We start from the raw sequence: 23,054 nt of genomic DNA, 5'->3' as shown, positions 1-23,054 counted from the left end.
TTCCCTACCGAGAGGGAACGGTGTTATTGCTCCCTCTGCCTCCTCCTCTAGCCAGCCCTGCTCATCCTGAGGGAACAGCAGGGGGAGAGGCAGTGGCTCAGTCACCACTCCAAAGTAGCTCTTGGGCCTCTCTTCTTCCCAGGACAGTGCCCTCCCTGGCACTGAGACCACCGTCACCAGATGGTGCCTGCAAGAAGGAACCAAAGCTGGCCTGGGCTTCCCTTTCCTTGCAAAAGACAGTGTCTGTGTCACAATAGGCAAGGACAGCCAAGCCATTCCCAATGGGAAGGAGGGATGGGGCATCTGCTGAGCTTCTCCATGAGCCCCCCCACAGCGCTGGCCCTCCTGCCAGCCCTCTTGGAGAAGCTGGAGCCATCACTCACGGGGGTCCCATCCTGCTTACCTGTCATTGTCCATCAGTAGCGCCAGGCGCCCATAGTCCCAAGCTGCTTTCCGAAGGCAGGAGAAGACCAGGAGGAGAAGCTGGAAGAAGAGGGAAGAGGAAAGGTAAAGGGGTTTGCTGCAGAGTCTCATCCTGTGGAGTCTCTCCACATGCCTCCTTTACATTTTCCCACTCATGAGCCCAAGCTCATCCAAAACTCTTGCCTCAAGCCAAACTACTCCTGCTCTGTGATCTCACCACCACCTGCTGCCCACCATGATGTGGGCAAAGCTTTTGGTCCCTGGCACTCAAGTCCCTTCCCCCAAATAGCTGGGCACACTGATGCACATACTGCACACACATGTGGCTGTCACCACACCCGTAATGCAGACACTCATGCTTGCAGCCAGTCTTTGACACCACAGCCAGAGGCTGTGGTGCCCATGGACGTGACACCCTCCTGGCCCGCTCACCAGCCAGAGGATGAAGTTGATGGCGAGCACAGTGGGCACGCCGCCGAATGGCAGCCCTTCCAGGACGGTGCTGCGGGAGCGGGCACTGAAGCATTGCTCCTCCGTGCTGTTCACAAGGGTATCCAGGAAGCTGAGCACGTCCAGTGACGTGGGGCCAGCACCGTCTGGTGCCGGCTCCACTGAGTACACGCTCTCCATCGTTGTGCCTGCAACACAGGGGCAAGGGGGTGGACGGAGAAGCCTTTGCTTGAAAAGAGACCATGGCTCTTCCAGGTCCTCTAGCGAGGTCTGAGGAACTCACTAAGGGCAGGGAGGGGAGGAGGCTGGCTGGTGACCTTGGAGCTTCTCCAGTCTCAGTCTCTCCCAGGGAGGGCCTGTGGGATGCAGGCCAGGGGATGTTGCTGAAGAAATCTCACAGCTACCTTGTTCCCTTTCCCCACCCCATTAAACCCCATGCTACGTGGTTGTCTCCATCATACCTGAGATAGGTCTCTCACCACCTCTACCCTTCAGTCCTGGAAGCTGAGTTGAGTCATGGCCCCCCTGGTGTGGTCAGCAGGTAGGAACAAGGAGCCAAAGCATCTGCTTGAGTTTCTGAGAATAAGAACAATGATGATGCCAACAACTGGGCTGCTGGGTTTGTGCTTGCTTCACTCCCCACACCCAGATATCTACTACCTGTAGAACATCCCCCAGCCCTCTCTTCTCCAGCATCACAGTCTGAGCGACTCAGGAGTTGTGGGACCTCCCTTCCATCGTTTTACCAGAGCAGGATTGCTCTTTCCATGATATCTTGACGTCTTCAGAAGAAGCAGCTTCTCAAAACCCTAAAGTCCAAGGTTCCCCCAACTTTCCCAGAAGCTGATACTGCAGGCTATGGCCCTCACTGGCAGGAAACACTTAAAGCCACTAATGGTGAAGACTGTGGCTTGTTTCCAAAACTGTTCCTACCACCATGCTTTAATCAGGAGAGGATCCTCTCCAAACCTGCAGTGCCTGGGACCCATGGGACCCTACAGTAGCCAGCATGAGCCAGTGGGGCTGCTGCTCACAGGGATGCACAGACCTGCATGCCAGGACGATGCTGATCAGCCCCTGCATTCACCAAGAGGGCAGGAGGAGAGGGAACCAGCACAGCAAATACTAACAAACACACGGTGGGGACAACAGTGCCAATGTCCTGCCTCCTCGCATCCCTGCCATGTCTCCATCCCTTAGAGCCCCTTCCAGCACCGTCACCTGGTTGTTCCTGGGCCTGGAGAGCTCTGTGGCCTTCAGAGGAGGACAGCTCTGGCTGTGGTGAGACCAGCTGCATCGCTGGGGTGAGAGACACCCTGAGACAATGGGGGGGTCTTCAGGGTGTTCTTGGGATGGTCCAGTAACAGGTCATTGGGGGTGTTTCAAAACGGCAAAGGGGTTGGGTTCCTAATGTCTCTTCTGAAAAGTCTCTGAGTTAGGATGTCTAGTACTTTTTAAGTAGAGAAAAGCAGAGGGCTGAAGATATTGCTGAGGGGAAGGTTACTGGGGTGTGAAGGGAACAGATAGATAAGAAAACTTTGTCTTTGGAGGCCATGAGCAACCAAATGTAATTTTGAAGTTGGCCCAGTCCTGAACAGGGGCTTTTATCAGATGCTCTCCAAGGAGTCCCTTCCAGCCTCAGTTATTCTACAACCCTATTCTTAGGGACCTGTGCTCCCGATCAGAAGATCTTCTGGACTGCCTGAAGTTTACAAGGAGTTACGTGCATGCCTCACCCTGCAGACATGCTGAGCACAGTATATTGTGACCAGTGTATCATGACCAGTGCAAAGGTCACATGAAACCTCATCATGCCCATTGGGATACACTCCTGTGAGCTTTGTATTCAAGCCCACTGGGCATTCATTCCTCTCCCTCCTTTTTATCTATGTTCCAGACACAACTGGGATGCTGCTGCAGCCCCTGCAGTCACCCAACCACAGGTGATCCCTGCTGCAGGATGTTCATAGCCCACATGGACAGGACTGAGGAAGAGAAGCAGGAGCCATGGTGTGATTAAGCAGTGGAGGAGGACACAAACAAAGACAGCCAGCACCTACAGGGACCTGGAGGTGCAAAGTGTTTTTGTTTGTTGGGTTTTTTTTTTCCCAACAAGACCAAACAGGATCAGCTCTGCTTCAACATCCAAAGAAAACCTGATTGAGAGGCCCTTGGGGAGTACAGAAGAAGCACAAACAAAATGCCTTGGCTTAGAAAGGGGATCTTCCTGAGCTCTATATGGATTTGCTTTTGTTGGGAAACATTTACTTCTACTGTGTCGGTGTGACAGATGGGAGACTACAGCAACATGTGGTTTTACGTGCACTGCTGTAGACTCAGCCTCTCTCTCTTAGACCATGCAGCTTCCTGCTTGAGACTAGTCCTGTCCTAAAGTTCCTGAGGAGCCCAGACACCCTCACTCTGCAGGTGAGCACAGCGGGAAGGAAAGGGGTGCTGAGACAGGAGCTGACATAGACTACACGCCTGACATACTGACTCTCTACGACCTTCTCATCTGAGAAAGACTGAGAAAGAGCAAGGCTTTCAAACACAGAGTTGACCAAAAAAATCCAAAAGTTAAAAAAAAAAAAAAAAGACTGGCAGCCTGACAAATGCACTCAGATGGACCCCAGGGATTCCCAAGGGATTCTCAACCCAAACTCTCGAGAGAGTTGAAGATCTTAAGAAGTAGTTTTGACACCTGCAGGTTCCAAATTAAACACAGAGAGATGGTGACTTTTTATTTTCTTACCTTCTGAAGCCTACATTCCATCCCAAAGAAAAATCTCCACCGGAAACCAAAGAGTGGCTGGGATGCTTAGACCAAGGCTATGAGACCAGCAGAGCCTGAGGCTCACCCTGCTCCGAGGTTAGGCTGGCATCTGGCTACCAGCATAGATGCCTTGAAGGGATGTCAGAAGTCATTGAACTACAGGCATCAAGATCCCTAGGACATGCAGGCCCATGGCAGTCGCTACTACTGTGCATGTCATGCAGTGTCACCTGCAGCATGGGCTTCAGTGTCTGCTGCCAATCTGCCCATGCTGCCTACAGCATCTTCAGTTCTCCTTGGAGATCCCTAGCCATATGCATTTTGGTCTGGCCAGTCCATGGTGTCTGGAGACATCACAGCCCAGGCTGGGACAGCTGACCATTAGTGTGGCTTCCCAGAGAACTTCCAGGTCACCTGAGATATGCTGATACTACTCCAAAGGGCATTCCAGTAGACTTGAGGCTAAAGCACCATCCCTGCAGTCAGGTGTGAGCTGACGGATGGGCTGGCAAAGCCTCCCTGTTGTGCCCCCAGACATGGCCTTCCTCCCAGAATGGGTTAGGAGTCCCATACTTCAAGGCCGAGCACGGCCCCATTGGGATAACAACCCCTGAAGAGGGAACTCCAACAAAAGGAGACCCGTGGCAAATGAGTGGGCAGCTCTGACAAGTGGCTGCTGTTTGCCCTGGCCCTCCAGCCTCCTGATTGCTGTCAGGCAGCTGTGAAACCACCGAGGCCACTGGGGCTTCCAGCCGGGGTCAGCCCTTTCCTACAGAGATGCTCTCAATCTGTTCTCTCCATGTGTGCTTCTCCCTCCCTCCCTCCCTCCTCTCCTCCTGTAAGCAGCAGAGCCATCACCATCTGGCATTTTCAGCTGCTAAATAATTCATCACCTTTTTGTTAACAAGTAGTGTCTCTGACTGAGGGGGCTGTTGGACCCTCAGTAAATAAACAAGGAGATTCTTAGCAACCCCTGAGTCCCTTCACTGCCACCATGACTGCACAACCCAGTGTTAAGATCCTGCAGCTTGTTTCTAGGCACCATCTTCACGCTCATAGAAAAAACATCCTCCAAGAAGATGGTGGCGTGAGGGGGATTTTCACAGAGACCGGTAAGGATAATCTTTCCCTATCAAGCCCTTGTTGCTGCCCCCTTTTCCCAGTAGCAGATATTTCACTCCTGATGGTCAAAAGCAATGAGTTCCTCCTGGAGATGGCGCTGGTATCTCCTGTTTCAAGCTCTCCTGCCCACAAACCTCCCAAATGCAAGCCTTCACCCGCCCAGCCCAACTGGTCCATGTCTCTCGACCCAGCATTGCTGTTTCAATGTCAGAGTCTTACTGCACAGAGGAATTTCAGGAGCAGAAGACACCTGAAGCTACCAGTCTAGCTCTGTCCCCTCTCTCTTAGGCACCACTAACTCTGCCACTGAAAGGAGCTGGTACATCATGCTCAGGTCTCTAATGCAGCCCTTGTGGCGTACCACAGCTGCTCTAAAGCTGATCCTTCTGCCTTTTCCCTGGTCTCTTCCTCCCCAGATACCCATGGAAACCCACCTCCAAATACCCAAACCAGTACTTTTCTAGACCATTTGTTCCAGTTAATCTCACCTTTTATGGTGCTGTTCTTAGAAAAGCTTATGCAAATTATATAGCTGCAGTGTTACTGTTAAAATAACCATTGGGAACAACCAGCTAAAAGTAAATCATGTAAATGTTCTAGGAACAGCACATGCAGCAGAAGCAGAGTAGAGCTTTCTGCTCACATGTACCAGGAACAGCTTGAACTCAGACCTTCAGGACACATTTGACCCCTCCTCCAACTGGAAGGGATACCTTACTTGGTATACAGAGTGAGAGACCACATGGAAACTTTAGGTCAGACTTAAAGTCACTGTTAAAAGACCTAAGCTAAATTTTCACACCAGATGTGTAAGTCAGCATTTTGCAATACTCCAGTGACAATACTCTGTAATCATAAAGGACCAAACAAACCCCACAGCATCACCACACCAGTTCCTGTTTCCAGCTATACACTGCCATCATGCTTTTCCCAGTCTTTAAGGGCCAGAAGAAGAAATATTATTGTCCATAACTGAGCTGAGTGGATGCCTTTGCCTCCAGAAGGTGTTAGCTGTGTATGAGGCAGTGCCTCCAAGTGCTAAACCATGGACAGGTGACCCTCAGCGCAGCTGCTGTCCTAAAGAAGCGACGATGATGGGCAAATCAAGAAACACAGGAGTGGACAGGGTTACAGCTGGGAAAATGAAGCAACAACATAGAAGCAGAAATCATGATTTATGGGCTACCCAATCTAGGTCTTACTTAGAGAACAGATGGTAAAATAGGTTCAGAAAACATGCAGAGTACTAGAGAAAGGCAGACCTCCTTTCTCCTCTTCGCAGTGGATGTGAATGGACAGTGAATGTATGAGATTTGCCATTGAAAGTGATTTGTTGAATAATTTCTATGAAACATTTCCAGTGTGTAAGGTTTGCCTTGAATATTCAGTGCCCTATTTGTTTTGTTGATACACCAGCATATGCTTCTCCTCTCCGGTTGGGTGGGCACTAATCCAGAGAATCAGATTTCCAATTACAAATAAGGCATTTCTTTTATGTGAATGCAATTTTTCAGAATTTGTATTTCCCTTGAAGCACCCTGCCAGCAAACTCATTTGCTAGGAGATTCACAGACAGCTGGAGTGGCAAAACACCAAAACAAAGTCTTGGGAGCACTCGGATGACTAAGCCAGGCTTCTTGGCATGCCAGCGCTCACTCAGGCTCGGCCTCCCGCTCTGGCAGGGAGGGCATTACTCATTTTGGCTGGTGGATGGGCGGTTGGGGTACAGGGCTGCTGATGGGGCTGACCATGGCCATGCAAAGCTGGCAGAAAAGCCAGGCTGAGGAGCTAGACCATGCCTCCCAGAAAGCAAGTATCACCACTACTTGACTGCCTTTGCATCCTTCTTCCTTCTCAAGGAGATGTGAACAAGCTGTGGGAGGTGAAAACGAGAACCACCATCCCAGGAAGCTCAAGTTCATGCCCTGGTGTTCCCAGGACTAGGTGGAGAGGCAAACCCTTGGTGTCCCACCTTGCAGGACTGCAGTGACCGACCTTGCAGGACTGCAGTGATGGGAAGGCCAGGAAACCTGAGCCACTGCCACTGACTCAGCACAGCTTAATTAAATACCTCAGGCTGGTAAAAGGCTCATCAACACCCTGTGCTGAGCTCAGCAGATGGCCTGGTAGAGGCAGTTCTGGCACCAAAGAGCATGGTGACCTCTCTGTACCCGTAGCTTGCTGCATGGGAGATCAGGCACCCCATGGGCCACATCCATCCCTGAGACAGGCAAGCACAGAGGCGATGTGACCACAGACACAGCCCTTCAAAACTCTTTGGGGGTCCAAGGCATTTCTCCCCATGTCTCCTTTTGCTCTTCCTTCTCAGAGTCATGGCCTCCAGATCCAAAAAGTAAAGAGAGGGTCAGGCTGCTGGTAGCCTGCACAGCAAGCAGACATGTAGCAGCAGCATCTCTGGGCAGGGCTTTTTGCATCAGCTTCAACATCTTCAGGGCAGCTACCTGCACAGGAGACCAACCCCACTGTGACAGTGCCTGCCTCCCCAGGGCTGTGACCCACAGACTCATGGAGAGTGGAGCCAGACCCTGCTGCAAGCCAAGGCACTGGATGTGCAGAGACTAGGAGCACAAACACTGGCATCGCTGCGAACGCTCTACTCACACCCTGCTAAGGCCCTGTGCTCAGGCGCAGACAACCCACCAGCAGAAGACCCCCATGCCATCACCAGCAGAGCAGCACATGCCTTACACAGGACATATGACAGCCCGTCCTGTTAGCCTGCCAGAAACCAGAACACATCTTCCAAACCAGAAGAACCACCACAAGTGGCAACCTGGCTGGTAGGGTATGGAGGCTGGGGTCAGTAAAGCTTGGAGGCAAAGTACCACTCTTCAGCAACTGATGACTCCTAAAAGGTATAAAACACCTGCTCAAAGACTAGTTTTGTCATTGCCAATGAAGATGTGATTACCTAGAGAAGTGAGGAGGATTCAGCAGCTGGTATCCCTTGTCCCCATATCACCCACAAGTGACTCTGCGCACATGCACCAGTGTGCTCATGAGGATGGGGCATATGAGTGTGGGAGTGAGTGTGATCCAAGAGAAAATGAGCATGAGAACATGGCTAAGTAAAATAAATCTGCTTAAATATGGTGTAAATAAACATCACCTTCCTCGCCCATAAGCTCTGATGCTGCTTTCTGCTCAAGGGGCACAAATGCCCACCAGGCTCACTGCCAGCCGAGGTAGAATGGCAGGAGGAGCAGCTGGCCCATGAGCCCACCCAGGCCTGGGAGATGCAAACCCCATGGCAAGCCCCTTTCCCTCGGTGGTAAGCCCCACTCAGGCACAGCTGCTCCTGTCTCTGATGTTTCATGTCCCCACTGGCCCTTTGGGAGCTTCCTGCAGACAGAGGTAATGAGGAGATGCAAGGACTCACAGTGAGGGATCACATGGGCAACAGGACGTGGGAAGAGTTATCTGTACCTGGGACAGAAAAAGGGTGTCCTCCCTGCTCCCCTCTCCTTACCTGCGCTGCCAACACTGACCATCCAAACCATGTGAGCCACCAGGAGGGAGAGACCGACCCCGTTTTAGGAGCCAAGCAAGTTTTTCTGGTCTCAGGAGTGGTGGGTTGTCACCACCTTCAGGAAACCCTGTGCAGGGTCACACCGCCCCAAGGGAAAGAAAAAAAACGAGACTCACCTTAAACTAACACAGCATTTGAGAGCAAAACCCTTCCCTGCCACGTCCCCCTGTAGCGGCTGCCACGTCACACCTGGCTCTCTGCTTCCCCATCTTCCCCAGCACCACTGTGCAGATCCAGGGGTGGTCATGTTTTGGTGCTGTGACTAAGTTCTGTGTATGAGTTTTTTGGATGAGAAGGCATCACAGCCCTCGGCCTCCAGCAGGGCTCTTCACAGAATGACATTTGTGGCCTTTCTCTGCAGTACAGCAGCCACCTGTCCTGGTCCCTTCTCCCTGAGGGATGCTGAGTACCAAGCAGGGTAGCACTGACTGGCTGCAGCGCTCCTCAGCATGAGAAAAAAGCCAAACCTCAGGCAACTGAGAGTGAACGGTGCTTACAGTGAGCTCTGCAGCCAGGGAGGTGTGTTTGGGCTGGTGCGTGGGAGATGCTGTGCACAGAGCAGCTCTTCTCTGCACCTCCTCCACGCATGTGTGAGCCAGCGGCTGCTAAAGCCAGTGCATGGCAACTGGGAAGGAAGAACCACAGTGGACTTTATTAATTCCACCCCCAGTCCCTTTCACCACATTTGACGAAACTGCTGCTGCAGGCTGGCTCTAACCTGTGTTTGTTTTGTATTTCAATATCCTGCTGTGCACACAGCATGTTTATCCCCTCACACCGCCCTTTGTGTGTGCAAAGCACCAAACAAACATGAGCTAATTGGGCCGCAGGCTCTCCAGGGCAGGGGCCCGTCATTCATCCTGTGTTGTGCACCCTTGTCCTCTGATAAGGCTTAAATCAATGCTTTTCAGCACAAAGCATTATCCAGGCCAAGCCCAGCCCAAGAGTGGGAGCAGGAAGCCCCTGGGCTGCTGGTGGGTGATAGCTGGGACCAGAGAGCCAGGAAAGGGAGCTTATGAGAAAGGTGGGGACAGACTTTTTAATAGGGCACGTAGCAATACGACCAGGGGTTGTGGTTTTAAACTAAAAGAGGGCAGATTCAGACTAGATACAAGGAAGAAATTTTTTACTGTGAGGGTGGTGAAACACTGGCACATGTTGCCCAGAGAGGTGACAGATGCCCACCCCTGGAGACATTCAAGGCCAGGCTGGACATGGCTCTGAGCAACCTGATCTTGTTGAAGATGACCCTGCTCATTGCAGGGGGGTTGGACTAGATGACCTCTAAAGGTCCTATCCAACCCAAACTATTCTATGACTCTATGAAAAAGCTGGAGCTGACTGAAGGGAACAGAGGTTGCTCACAGGTGGGAAAGGGGCAGGGAGTCATCTGAGGGCTCCCAGTTAACATACACACCCATGCACACGCGTATGCACTCATGAAAACAGTATTTTGGGAAAACAGCAAAGAGAGCTCCCATCACCACCAGCTCCCCACTTGCAGCTGGGATGCTGAAGGCTGCTTGCAGTCCTCAGAGCAACCCCCATGCTTGCAATTAACGACGATATATGCAGATGAGGACAACTCTCAGCCCTTACTGCCTGCATGACTGCGGGCCATGGCAGCAGCTGGCCCTAGGGAAGGGCTTGAGCAAAGTGCGCCCCAGGGTTGTTTATCGCCTGCCAGCTCCAGGACCACAGCATGCCGTGGCCACACACAGACAGCTCGCCAGGAGTAGCTTCCATTTGGCACCAAAGGCCAAGGAAGGCACCTCTCAGCAAGGCTGTGATGGTGACAGGATGTTGAGCATTTAGAGGCAGATTGCTTCTTCCTCCACCCAAGTAACCATGCTCAAACAGAGGAGGATTTTAAGGCCACCTCCACTGAGAAAAACACTCCCTCATGGAAAGCTATATGGGACTAGCTATGGCACAGTCAGGGGCCAGGCTGAGGCTGTCACTGCGGGTCACAAGCATCTTTCATAGTGCCACAATGTGCCAGGAGCATTGTGGTACCTCATGACGCAGAAAAAGGCAGGACTAGCTCGTTCCTCCTTGAGTCCCCTCTGCTGTTTGGGCAGTGGGGAGCTGTGGGAGGTGGAGAAGAAAGTGGGAGGTTCATCTGCTGCCATTTATATAACCACCTCCTGCAGACACTGTCAGCCACAGGGGTGCCCAGCAAAGCCCTTTCCAGCACAGCTACAGCTGTCCCTGGCGAGTGGAAGGAACCTCACCCCAGGGCAGGGGCAAGGAGAGGACTGTGCTTCGCACACACATGCATGCAAACACACTTGGGATGTGCAATGAGGGTGATGCAGACTGGGGAGCAGCCCAACACTGCACTGCTCTGACTAGGTAACTCTGGTGGCTTTGCACCTGGTGTCCCACCCATACTGGGATGGCGCAGCCTGCTTGGGGATGGCAGGGACCTCACTGCTGAGCTGGTGAAGAAAGTGGGTGTATTTCAAGACCCTGGAACTGCTGAGCTCCAGCCAGCCCCTCTTGTCACTGATGCCCACAAGCTTGCTGTGCAATGGGGGGTGAGCAGGGGTGCGCAGCAGGCTAGCAGGGGTCCAGCTCTGCTCCATTCCAGCCTACTGCTGACTGACAGGGACCTGGGGGCACCCTGCTGGTGAGCAACCTCATCACACAGCCTTCCAGGGGCCAGTATATAAGGTGGGCAGCATCATGCTTGTCCTGTTGAACCCCTTCTCTTCGGGCCATCGGTGCACCTCCCTTCACACTGTTCTGGGGGAGATATTGGCATCCGGCTGCTGCCAGCCTCCCCCACTTTGCGTTTCCCCAGCTTCCAGCAGACAGAACATCCCCCACAGCTCATTCTGCTGCAGGAGCAAAGAAACACTCCTGCCCTGGCCAGCTCCCCTCTCTGCAAGCACAAAAGCTTCTTCCCGAGAGCAGTGCATTAGAACACTATACACACACACACACACAAAATATTATTTTAGAGCATCTGCAGAGCTAGAACATTTCTATCGCCTGTGCTCGATGCCAGGAGCAGAGGGAAGTTTGAGCTGCAGCAGGAGCCCATGAGCATACTGTTCACTGATTCTCGCTCCAACGAGGCTTTCCTCCCACCTCTGCCCAGCTTCCAAGCAGATTTGGGTAACACCAGATGACCAGGATGAATTGCATCACCCTGGGAGCGTGAGAGCTGGCAGCTCAGCAAAGGCTCCAGCACCAGCAAGCTGGATTGCCCCAGCAGTGGCTGTGCTAGCCACATCCAGCCGTGATGGTGGGATTAGCTCTCAGCACCCTGCTTGGAGCCAAGAGCGCATCAAAGGGAAGGGAAAGCCTTTGACAGTGAATACAGGGGCCTGCAACGAGAAGACAAGGAGAGAAAGTGCTCCCCAGGGCCTGGCTCCACCATCTCTGTCCCCTGGAGTTGCATCCACAGAGGACCCATCTATCCCTCCATGTGCAAACAAATTCTGTCCTTGAAAAGGAGGAGACAAGAGGCTGAACCCATCTCTCAGTCTCAACACCAGATTGTGCTGCCTTTGCCCACTGCCCTCCCACCAAATTCTGTTCCCATGCAGTGCAGCCCGGTGCTGGGTTTTGCTGGGGCAGTGGACGGAGCATGCAGTCAGTCTCTGCAGCCCACGCAGCCTTCGGGGGAGATGGGAGGAAAACTGCTGCTGCTGCGGCTGGGAAGGGGGGCGGCTCTCCTAGGCACACACGGAGCTGCAGACATGCGGCTCTGCAAAGCATCAACTGTTCCAGCTTTCTCCCAGTGGGATGGGTGCTTGTGCACTGACAAGACAGCTCATTCCCACCACTTCCCCTTGCCCAGGACACTCAAGCACAGCTTCAGCCATGTACCTGCCTCAGAGCAGAGCAGACAGCCATCACGCCCACCAGCCTGCTCTTATCTTCTCCACAGAGAGGACCTGGGGTGTCAAATGGCCCTGAAGCATCAGAGATCATAGGGAAATCACAGGGCTGTTGGGATGGGCATGTCGATGCAGGCCAAGCCAGCAGGAGCAGGGAGAAATACATGGCAAGGACTGGGGTTCAGGTCTCCCTCTGACACAACACTCACCACAGGTGAGTGGCCCAGCACGCAGTGAAGAATGGGGCACAGACGATCAGCACGCAGCCTCTGCTGTGCCCGTGCTGCAGGTTGGCACTGCCTGCACCAACCGTGCTGCCTTCCTGACCTGCTCTGGCTGTGCTCACAGGCCAGCAGCTGCCCCATGGCCAGTGCTGGGGGCATAGGGAGGGATGGAGGAAAACATAAGAAATGGTTTCCTTCCCTTCAGACAGTGAAGGAAGTATCACATCTGGACACGTACAGCAGACAGGCTGAGAAAGGGACAAGTCACCAGGAGGAGGGCTCGGAGGTGCAGCATCGCCCAGAGGACATGGTGAGACAGATGGGAGATTTGGCAGCAGTGTGGTCACAGAGCGACCTGCAAGCTCTTCCCGCTGCAAGAGCAGGCGGCACAACACTGCGTAGGGGCTGTCAGCCCAGCCTGGCAGGTTTGCGGGGGGAGGCTGCATCCTTTTAAACATGCCATATACAACAGCCAGCATCAGGGGTGCTCTGTGGGCAAGTCACCCCCTGGGATCGGGGGAAAATGGGAAAAACATCAGGATGGCAAGTTTTAGGGGCAGGGAGGCAGAGAGATTGTCTCTGGTTTCTCTGCACAAGCCTGCCTTCCCTGCATGCAGGGCCACACAGCCAGGCTGGTGCTCATGGCAAGGCAGGCAGCCCCTGCGCTGCTCTGACTGCCTTGCCAGCAGTGCGGGGCATCACCAGGCAGCCGGATCTCTGCCCTCCACAGCATCACCACTCGCGCAAGAGAAAATGAAAGGAAATTAAACATGAGGCACTGCAGGAGGGGGTTGCAAAAGGAGCCTCCCCAAGCCTGTGCCCCCTTGTCCTTCCAGCGTGCTTTGGGTTGGCAGCCCTATGCCCCACTCTGCAGTGCCAGCACCAGGAATTCAGCCAGTCAAAGAGATTTCAGAGCTCAGGAAGGGACCAATGCCCCAGTAACAGCCACTGCAAACTTGTCCGCAGCCCAGCAGCTGAGGCCATGCCACATATAGCAGGGATCAGACAGGCTCTGTGTCCACTGGGAGTGATGCTCAGGGATCCAGCATAGATACTGAGGGGTTTTCACAGTGGTTGGGGATACTGTCCCAGCCCCAGCCAAGGCTCCTGCTTTCTGGCTGGCTTCAGCTATGCCATTGTCCCTGCCTGCATTCCCAAGCAGCACACACCAAACCTGCCACCAAGAACTCTGTTCTTCCTTGGTTCGGTTGGCCCTGGTGAATGCCCTGAGGTCCTGTACCTGGGCTCTGCAGCACCAGCAAGGCATTTACTAAACAAGCAAGGGTCATCACCTCCTTGTCCACGTGGCTGATGTAAGGGGTAGTCTGGCACAAGCTGTGCTGCACAGTTGCCAGCCCTGCTTCAGGAAGCATCTCCCCACCTGGAAACACAAATAGTCTCCAGCCAGTCTGGAAAAACCCAAGGTGAGAGTGCACAAGACTTCTGCCTCCCACAAAGCCACCAGCTCCCAGCCTGGCTCCCTGGGGCAAGCAGCACTTCCAGTAAAGCATGGGCATGTCCTCTCCTGAAACACCTCTCTGCTTCACCAGTGCCAGTGCCACACCTACTAGAGACAAAAAGCTGTGCAGCAGCAGCTGCTGCAGAAGCTACAGCTCACCCCAACATCCCTGTGCTGACCGCAGCCCTGGTAGGGTGAGCAGAGCTCTGCATAGGCAGCCAAATCCTCTTCCAGAGCAGGAGGGATCAATATTTAAGTGATGCCAAATCCTGTGCTGTTGCCTCTTCCCCGGGGCTAAGACAGCCTGCAGGGCACACCTGTCTCCAAGTCCTGTCCAGCTGCTTTCCACACTTCCTCCTGGAGGCACAGTTCCATCACAGGGCACACAGATCTCATGCTAGAGAGAGAGGACAAAAAAAATACCAAAAGCCAGGTGTGAAGAGCCACAGGAGAGCACTGGGAAGGTTCTTGCTAATGCTCACCATAGCGCACAGAGCTCCTGTGCTACATGAGCTGCAGGACCAGCTGAACATAAGAGTGGGTTCCAATAGTGGCCCGGTGCTGCGCAGGGCACAGGCTGGCCATGCACACAGGCATGGCCACAAAACCCAGCTACCTGGATTATCTCTGTTCAACGAGGGAGCAAAACATCATCGTGCTGGCACAACCACTCTCCCCGGCTTCCCACCTCTTGACTAAGATGAGCTCTGGGGACCAGAGAGCTTTCCCCATCATATTCAGGGAGCAGACAGTCACCCACAGCACCAACAGCAGGATCCAACCCAAAGCTCAGCAGGTCCCACCACATGCCTACCCTACACTTCTCCTCCTGCCCTGGTGGGAGGACACAGTGCTGGCAGGGATGGCTCCCACAGGGAGGCAGAGAGACACTCAAGGCACTGCTTCCAGCTGGGACTTTAAAGGCTATGGATGTACAGAAAACTGTTCTGACTCCTGGGTATTTTGCGGCACATTCAAATTGCCACAAAAAATCCCAAGCGCAAACAAATGTCGAGTGAAATCCAGCCTCCGCTGAAGCCAACTGCAACATCTCTTCCATGAGGCCCAGAAATTCACCTCCACATCTAGAAAGAAACCCCCAAAGTTTGACTCCTGTCCAAATAAACAGCTGGCCCCTCAGATGTAGCTGCCGGGATGAAGGAATCCTGATACCTAATGATTACCCTGGAACACATGGAAAGCTGTAGTTGTGATAGTTTAACACAAGGCTTTGGGAATGGCCATAGTTTCTCTAAGTCCAGCTATCAGAGTTTTGCATAGCTTGGTTTATCCATCTCAGTGTAAAGTGTATCAGAGGACTGTATTTGCAGAAAGATCCATCCTCTGACTTTACTGCAATGACTGAACTAACCTGGAAGTCTCTAAAATGTGTCATTCACAGAAGGTGGCCCAGCCACTGCAGCTTTTTATTAGCAGTATTTGCTTTGTGGTTGTTTTTGTTGTTTTTCCCAAACAAGGAAGAATTTGATGAAATTTCATGGAAGGAAAGACAAGAAATTAAAAACTCGGATGAAAGAAAATTAAACTTGATGAAAACCTACCAACAGAAAAATCCAATTAAACTGCCTGATGAGAAGATTAGCAGCACTGTAATATGAAAGGAAAAAGCAATAAAGAGGACTTGGAAGCAGAACAAATAAAAGAATTATGACTTTTGGAAACATACACCTGACTTAAAAGTAATCAGACTTTGTCTGAACCAAAAATTTTTAAAATTAAAAGACAGCAGATTTAAAACTGGAAGTTACAACATCCTGCATGATAAGACCTCATATCACTCTCAGCAGTGAAAAATAACTCAGTAGAAATTCTTGCAGTATGCCCTTGCTGCCAAATCTGCTCACTGGCTGAGCACCTGGAGCTAAAGGCTGATAAACTGCAGAAATGGCTCTTACAGCAACAACCTTTTCGAAAGTACAAGAAAAATATGTTTTAATTAATTTAGTACACTCACTAGTTTAGTCAAAGTTCAGAAAATTACTGCAGGTTAACACAGAACAGCCTGGTTCCTGTTCCAAGCCCAATGAAGATGAAGTGTGTGAGGATAACCTCTACTAGTTCTGGATTCTTAAAAGCCAGAATTAATCAGATTATATCACTGGTTATATTTTATATCTCCTATAATAAAATTCTGTTCATATAACATAGTCTTATAGTAATACAACATAGTATAGTAATATAATATTGTTAAATTCATTACATATACAATGTTTTCATAAACTTATCTTTTTCTTTCATGCACCCATACATTTTAAGCGGTTTTATTTAACCAACTAGAAACTATTTTTAAATGCTTGCTTTCTGCATTTTTAACTGGATTTCATTTTCCACTGAAATACAACTGGACCAAATTTAAGATAAAGAAGTGATATCTAATAAAGAATCGTGTCACTCACCATTTTCTAATGCAAGAAATGTAGACATTAAGAATCTAAATAACTGTGTTTTACACTGTAAACCCATTCAAGCACAGTCCAGCCTCCTGCTTGGCCCTAACATACTCATCACTGAGAATCAACTCAGCCTTAGGAAAAGAATAGAAGAGTACAAACACAGCAGGACTAAAACTAGGGACTGAGGTTGTGGCTTTCTGATCTTTAATTTAAATCCATCCATCCTACTTAGCAGCAAATCGAGAGCCAAACAAGGCACAGATCAAACTTATTCTGAAGCCTACAAAGTTTGGTTCATTTTTCTGCCATTTTTGCCATCATACTTCCCTTCTATGTAGTTTTGCTGTCTGTGACCACTCCCTTAGAAAAGCAGACCAGAAACACAAGGAACGGTGCACGTCCCCTGTCTCGAGCCTGCCAGCCCTGGGAGTCTCTTACTGGTATAAAGACATCCACTGCATTGCTTGCAGGCTCAGAGGAGCTAGGCAAACTTCCTAACTTCTTGTTGGTTCACTAATGCTAACTTGGGGATTATTCCATAGTGACCAAATTTGTCAGAAGACAGGACAAATAATCACAGAAGCATTGAGGCTGAAGGGAGATCATCTAGTTCAGCTTCCCTTCTCAAAAGCATTGTCAGCTAGAGAAGGTTGTGCAGGGCCATGTCCAGGCAGGCTTCAAATATCTCCAAGGATGGAGGCTTTGCTCGAAGCCAGAGCCATGCTGAGAAGACCATCCCAATGTGCTGTTGCAACCAAGTCTTCCACCCAGGTGGGTCCCAAGCCCCAGGCTACTGGGGGCTGGGATGCTAGCTGCGCTGATGCCCTTTGGCCCATGGTCAGCCACTGCCATGCCTCATGAGTCACCCTCAGCTTGGCAGCCCTCACGTGACGTGTCAGCACCTCAGCCTGTGCCACTTCCCTGGCATGTCATCCTAGCATGGGTCATCTTGCTGCATGGGTAACGCAGGAAGGGGACTCCTCCAGCATGGTCACCTGGGCTTGGCCAACACAGGGTCCTCAGGCCTTGTCTCAGAGTACCACCAGCTCACTTTGGGCCACACCTGGTAGACGCTCCCCAGCTATCCATCCAAACCTGAAGTTTGCCCTAAGTCCCCCACCTCTACCTTCTTTGAATTTCAGTCTTCCCTACTCCATCCAATGCAGCAAATCAAGAGGCTCATTGCCTTAATCTCCAACATCTCCTGCCTCCAACTCCCAGCTAACAATAAAGTGCTCACCAGCAGAGCAGGGCCAGAGTCCCTTCCTCCCTATGTTAGGAGGAACTCAAAATTACATGACGACATACTTTTCCACCTCTCACAACCTGCCTTTTAGCACTTGTGGGAGCTTAACTCATTCATACCCTGCCTTCCTCTTGGCTCACCCACAACATGCAGATGACAAGACACTAGATGTTGGTGCCGAGGGTAGGGGAACCAAGTCACCCAAAGCTTTCCTATGCTCCGACTGAACAGGAGCACTGAGCCTCTCTGTTCTGGTACTCCATTTTAAACACATCTTTATCTGAGATCTAACTATGACAGCACAGAAGCCTCTCCTTGGTCAAAATGGTACCCACAGCTTCTCATGGGGACTCTGCTGGGGACTACACAACTGATCCCGGTGTTGAAATGCTTCCATACGGTGGTACTCATGCTCCCCGGAGGCTGGGCAACATTACAGTAATTTCAATTAGGAAGGCGATTTCTCAGATGAAGAGCTTTTCTCTGCAGCCCTTAGCAAGGCTGCAGCTCTTACACCAACACAGCCATCCACTAAGAGACAACTGTACTGGGACAAGCAAGGCAGGACAACACTGAGGCTTAGATAACCACCAAGAAGAATCATAAAAAGTGAACCCAGTGAGGAGGTGGGAGATCAAGCAGCGGTGAACCTCCAGCAAGGTGAGGGTGACACTGGGACCAGGGCAGTGGTCTGGGAGAGGCGAGTCCAAGCCCCCACCAGGCTACTGCACCCCACCTTCCCCTGCCTTTGCAGAGAGGTCCTGCAGGACCAGCCCTGCCCAGTCTCACCAGCAACAACAGTGGCCTGGGCGAGGGGAAGGGCTGTGCAGAACTACCTGGCAAGGGCCATCTCATTGTTGTTGTAATGGTGTGAGCAAACTGCTGCCATTGTCACCATCTAATAACAAGGTGTGCTCACAGCCTAATTACCAGTCCCAGCTACATTCAAAGCAATAACTTCAAGCCAGCTTTTAAAAGATGTTTAGGCATCTTAAAGTGCAGGTAGATCTCAAGTGGGATCCTGAAAAGCTCTAAGACCTTATCGTGGAGGGATCTGACACCTGGTTACGGACTGAAGGTAATCAAGCCATAGCTGAAGTAAATTGAGACTGGAGCTTCTCCTGAAATGATCTCAAAACAAACCCACTTTTGTGCTCAGAACAATGCAATGTTTTCTTCAAACTTAGGGCTAAGTACATGAATTGTATTTACAGCAATTAAAGTAGGTAAGAAGAGCTGTTTCACCAAACACTAAGTGACAACCACAGAAGGCTTTGGTGTTTATAGGAGTAATGGAGGAGTCAGCATTTGCACAGCACACTGATGTTTGCCTCAGAGTTTAGGTGACTGATTAGTTTAATATCAATTGAATTCACTTGCGGGTGTTAGCAACATTTCTCCCTCTCCTTGCTGCTTTGGGAAAGCTCTCACAGTCTGTTAGGATGAAAGTATTTCCTGCGAAGAATATTTTAAAGCAGTGACACTCCTGCTTTTGCAACTCTGCAGATGTAGGCTCTTAAACTGTGATGAAATCTGCCTTACTTTCCCTTGGGCTAAAAGTCTCTGCATAGAAAGAGAACAGTATTTACCTGTGAGGGCCTGTGCACACCTCTGACCAGCATTCCCAGTAAACACCACTATTTCTGTTCCCATTTGCAGGGTTTGCTTACCACAGTGGACAGCCACCAAACTGGGGATGAACTAGTTAACCTCAGGGAAAGTTTTGAAGAAGAAGGCAGCTACAGAGGGATGCAGGTGTTACCATACAAAAAATAAAAGAACTGAAAGGCATTCAGACAGGAGGCAGGATTCTGCCATGGCAAGAAGGCAGAGGTTTAAGCTTACAGGGAAGCCGGAAAAGCCCATATGTGCTATGGAGTCAGAGGCTGCAGGGGTGCCGGCGGCCTCCCTGCTTTTATTTATTATTTGTTTGTTTGCCAATGGCTGTTTGCCAGGCTACGAATCCTTCCTGAAAGAGCTGCTTCTGCCTCCCTCTCCATCTGCTGCCCAGCCGTGACCACCACTATCCATAGCAGCAGGGAAGGCAGCGAGGCCAGGGTGCAGGTCTGGTCTCAGGGCAGCCTTCTCCCTTCTGCTTTTTCCACACTTTCTCCACTCTTTCCTCTGAACAAATACTGCAAACCACTTCAACAGCACCTTTTATTCCAAATGGTACACTTTGTCTTCTCTCTACTGCTCAGACATGCAGCCTGACCTGTCACACTGCATCATAAAACCCCAACATGAGGCAAGGTGCTTTCTTGTACCTCTTTTGCCCACACAGCTTTCCTCTCACACCCTCACTCTCTGTCCACTCCCCCCTGAACTCTCTGAAAGGGGAGAAGGCAAGAGTGCAGATCAGTGCTGGAGATGGTGGCTAAACAGTTAAAACGAAAAAGATGTTCATGCAGAAATAACATCTGCCAGACAGACAAAGGTTTCTCTGTCTTTCTGCTGGATAATACCCATTCTGTTCAGGAGGTTTCTGAATTGCAAACTCACTGTGCAGCATCACCCTGGCACTAGAGAGGATGGGGAAGCAAGTGAGGAGGAAGGCAAGTGATCCTTGGATAAATCTGGATGAGGTAATAAACTGGGGGGAAAGTAGCTTGGTCAGAGCATTAGATCACCCTGACCTGACAGCCCTTTCAGAGTCATCAGTCTCTCAAAATCTGGAGGGAGAAATAGGGAGAGATTCCCCCTTTTCTCCCCTGCCAGCATGAAGCATTTCTAACACCATCAGGTGTGGCTCCCAGGAGGATTCTGTGGCCAGGATGACGTGGGGACTGAGCACAAGCCATGGCATGACACAGCGGTGGGATGACATTTTATCTCGCATCAGAGGACAGCAGCACAGGCCAGTGCACAGCCACTGGAAAAGGACACTGAGGGGCTGGGGCTCTACTCTCTGCTTCTGCTGACTTACTCCAGCAGCCCAGGGAAGCCCTTGCACCTCTCTTGGGCCTTAGCCACCCATCACGCAAGTGGAGACAAGCATTACTTAAAACGACTTTGGTAGGTGGTCCAGAATGAGGGTAGGAAACCAGAGCCTAAACAGAGCTTAGTCCCCCAAAATCTCCCACAAGGGTAAAGCAAATCCATCGCTGTATCCTGGACCCACAGAGTCACAAGCTATACCCGGTGTGGCACACCCACCCGAGGTCACACAAGTTGCCGTGAGCATCCTCCAGCGCACTCCCAAAGCCAGGCCCACCCCGGAGGCGCAGCTAAACACGGGGGGTGGGGCAGGATTAGCCCCACGCACGGCGCGGCTTCCTCCCCACCCCAATCACCCCACCTGCAGGACGCCCCCACCAATTCTGCACCCCAGGAGCCCCCCCAGACACCCCTCACTTGAGCCCCGCTGCCCGCTGGGCCTCCCGCCCGCTGCCGCTGCAGTCGCCGGCTGAGCCCCGCACCCGGACCGCGGCTCCCGCCCCGCGGCCGCCCCCCGCCCCGGACTGACCTGCTGGGGGGCTCCCGGCCCCGCTCCGGGCCCCGCGCCCGCCGCCTCCCTCCTCCCCGCGGCGTCTCCGCGCCTCCCGACCGCGGGCTGCCCGGCACCGGCAGGGGAAGGGGCCGCCGCCGCCGCTCCGCCCCCCCGCCCGCCCCGCTGCGGCGGAGAGGACGCGGTCCCCGGGCTTCAACCCCCGCCTCGCTGATGTCCGAATGCCGGAGCCTGCGCTGCCGGCCACCGGGCCGAAAAACGGCCGGAGCTCCGGGGCCTGCGGGGGGAGCCGCCTCCTCGCCCAGAACGGGGGCGGGCAGCCCCCCGCCGCGCTGCCTACCGTGTGCCCGGCGGCATCCGTGCGGGGAGGAGGGGGCGAGGCAGCGGTCGGCGGCTCCGCGGCGGCCCCGGCTGCTCCGACTCTCGGTACGGGGAGCGGGCGGGGAGCTGCCGGCGGAGCGCCTGGGTGCGGGGTCTGCGCGTCTCAAGCTATTTCTGGGTCTGAGGCTGTGTCCGCCGCACCAGCCTCCCCGAGCAGCTTCTGCGGCGCTCGGGCTCCGCGGGATGGCTGCCCGGGCGTGTGCCACGGGGCGAGCCGGAAACGGGCCTCCAGGGCCGCCAGCCAGCGCAGTGGGGCACACGGGGAGTCAGCCCCCCAACGCAGCAGCAAGGACAGGTGGATGGGTGCATTTGAGACCTCAACAGCATTTGCAAAACTGCTTCCATTGACGCAGCATCACTCAGTTGTGTGGCAGGGTTGGTACCTAAGAAACTTACTAGGGGTCTTATTTCTGTAAAGTGGGTTGAGCAGGGCCTGGAGCCACCAAGGTGCAAAGGAGCTTTGCAAGCCTGGTTCTCCTTAAGCATCCCACCCTTCTCATCCCTCCAAGCTGTGAGGATGTAGACAGCACACCCTGTGCTGGAGAAACAGCCGACATCACACCCAGTGTTGAGGTACTGGGTGTCTCACATGGCCACAGATATTCCCAACCAATGATCAGGGACACACCTGCTACTGGGCTAGCAGGCAACAGCCTACTAGCTGTGACCATAGGAGTACAACTGGCACCCCAAGTGCCTCATTGCTACTGCCTCATATGAGGGGCCCTGGGATCCCACATTTGTGGTTTCTCCAGATGCTAAGTAGAGGGTGTTGCTCTGCAACATCATCTGAAGGCTCATTTGATCTCTTTGGGGCTGAATAAGCACAAGCCAGTGGCTAAGCCCCTGCCATTTAAAGGACCTTCCAGTCTGACAAGTGCAGCTATGAAAGTCACCAGGAGATGCATCAGGGAACCAAAACACATGATGAACTGTCAGACAAGAACATCCCTTCATACTGCAAGTGAAAATAGGTTGGCACAGCTCACAGACCATGAGGAACCAAGGGCCAAGGGGTAAAAATAAACCAAGTGTCTTTCCTTTTATTGGGGGGGGGGGGTGTCCCAAGGCTGAGGTAGCACTCAGCTGATTTCTGCTCTGCTGGAGCACAGTGTAGAACACAGGAGGCCTACAACATGATGGCTTTGATAAAACTTTATTGTAAACCAGACCTTTATGCCCAGCTGATGACTTCTAGGAGCTACCATAGCCCATACGACAAATGCTTAAAACTTTAGGGAACTGCTGAACAACAACAAAAAAAGATTTCCAAATATCTTTCACTGCCACCTCCTTCAGCCCTAGCAATATGTATGATGTGGAGCAGTCATGCAGCTTGCTCCCTCACTCCAGGCAAGCCAGCCCCAGTCCTACAGCATCACAGAGGCTTTGAGACTTTGCTGCCTTTCAGATGGTGGCACTGTTCACCTTAGGAGAGAGCAGAGGACTGTGCTGGCTTAGTACAACGTGTGCTCTGCAAACACTGAGCAACAGGGGCTTGTGGAAGAAACAATTCTGTGGGGATTTTCTGAAATGCCTTGTGATTGTGATGTCACTGGGTTCCCAATATTCGATACCCTACTTCTCAGCAAGCGCACACTGCATTTTTCATAAGCCATGGCTTCTCTGACCCACTGAACTGGAAACCAAGACAAACTGGCAAATGGAGCTATAAAATCTTGACATCTGAGCAGAGCTGGCAACCTTGCTGCC

General features: G+C 52.2%; 1 protein-coding gene across 2 annotated transcripts in view; it reads right to left on the bottom strand.

Annotated features, from left to right (window-relative positions):
- Positions 1-21,543, bottom strand: part of TMEM63C (transmembrane protein 63C) — a 33,837-nt gene extending 12,294 nt beyond the window's left edge. Inside the window, exons 1-4 of one of the 2 annotated variants that reach the window (XM_065839732.2) lie at positions 21,301-21,543; positions 1,335-1,449; positions 856-1,061; positions 404-483 (exon numbers count right to left, since the gene is read on the bottom strand). In XM_065839732.2, coding sequence (XP_065695804.1) covers positions 404-483; positions 856-1,053 — 278 coding nt within the window. In that variant the 5' untranslated portion in view covers positions 1,054-1,061; positions 1,335-1,449; positions 21,301-21,543. Of the gene's footprint in view, positions 1-403; positions 484-855; positions 1,062-1,334; positions 1,450-20,978; positions 21,080-21,300 lie in introns of those variants that run through there. The other variant, XM_065839731.2, reaches the window with a different exon arrangement.
- Between the last annotated feature and the right edge of the window lie 1,511 nt (positions 21,544-23,054).

The sequence above is a fragment of the Patagioenas fasciata genome, chromosome 5, assembly GCF_037038585.1.
Source record: "Patagioenas fasciata isolate bPatFas1 chromosome 5, bPatFas1.hap1, whole genome shotgun sequence".
NCBI classification, from domain to species: Eukaryota; Metazoa; Chordata; class Aves; order Columbiformes; family Columbidae; genus Patagioenas; species Patagioenas fasciata.
Note: the sequence above shows the minus strand (reverse complement) of the source record. Positions and strands in the feature narration are given on the sequence as shown.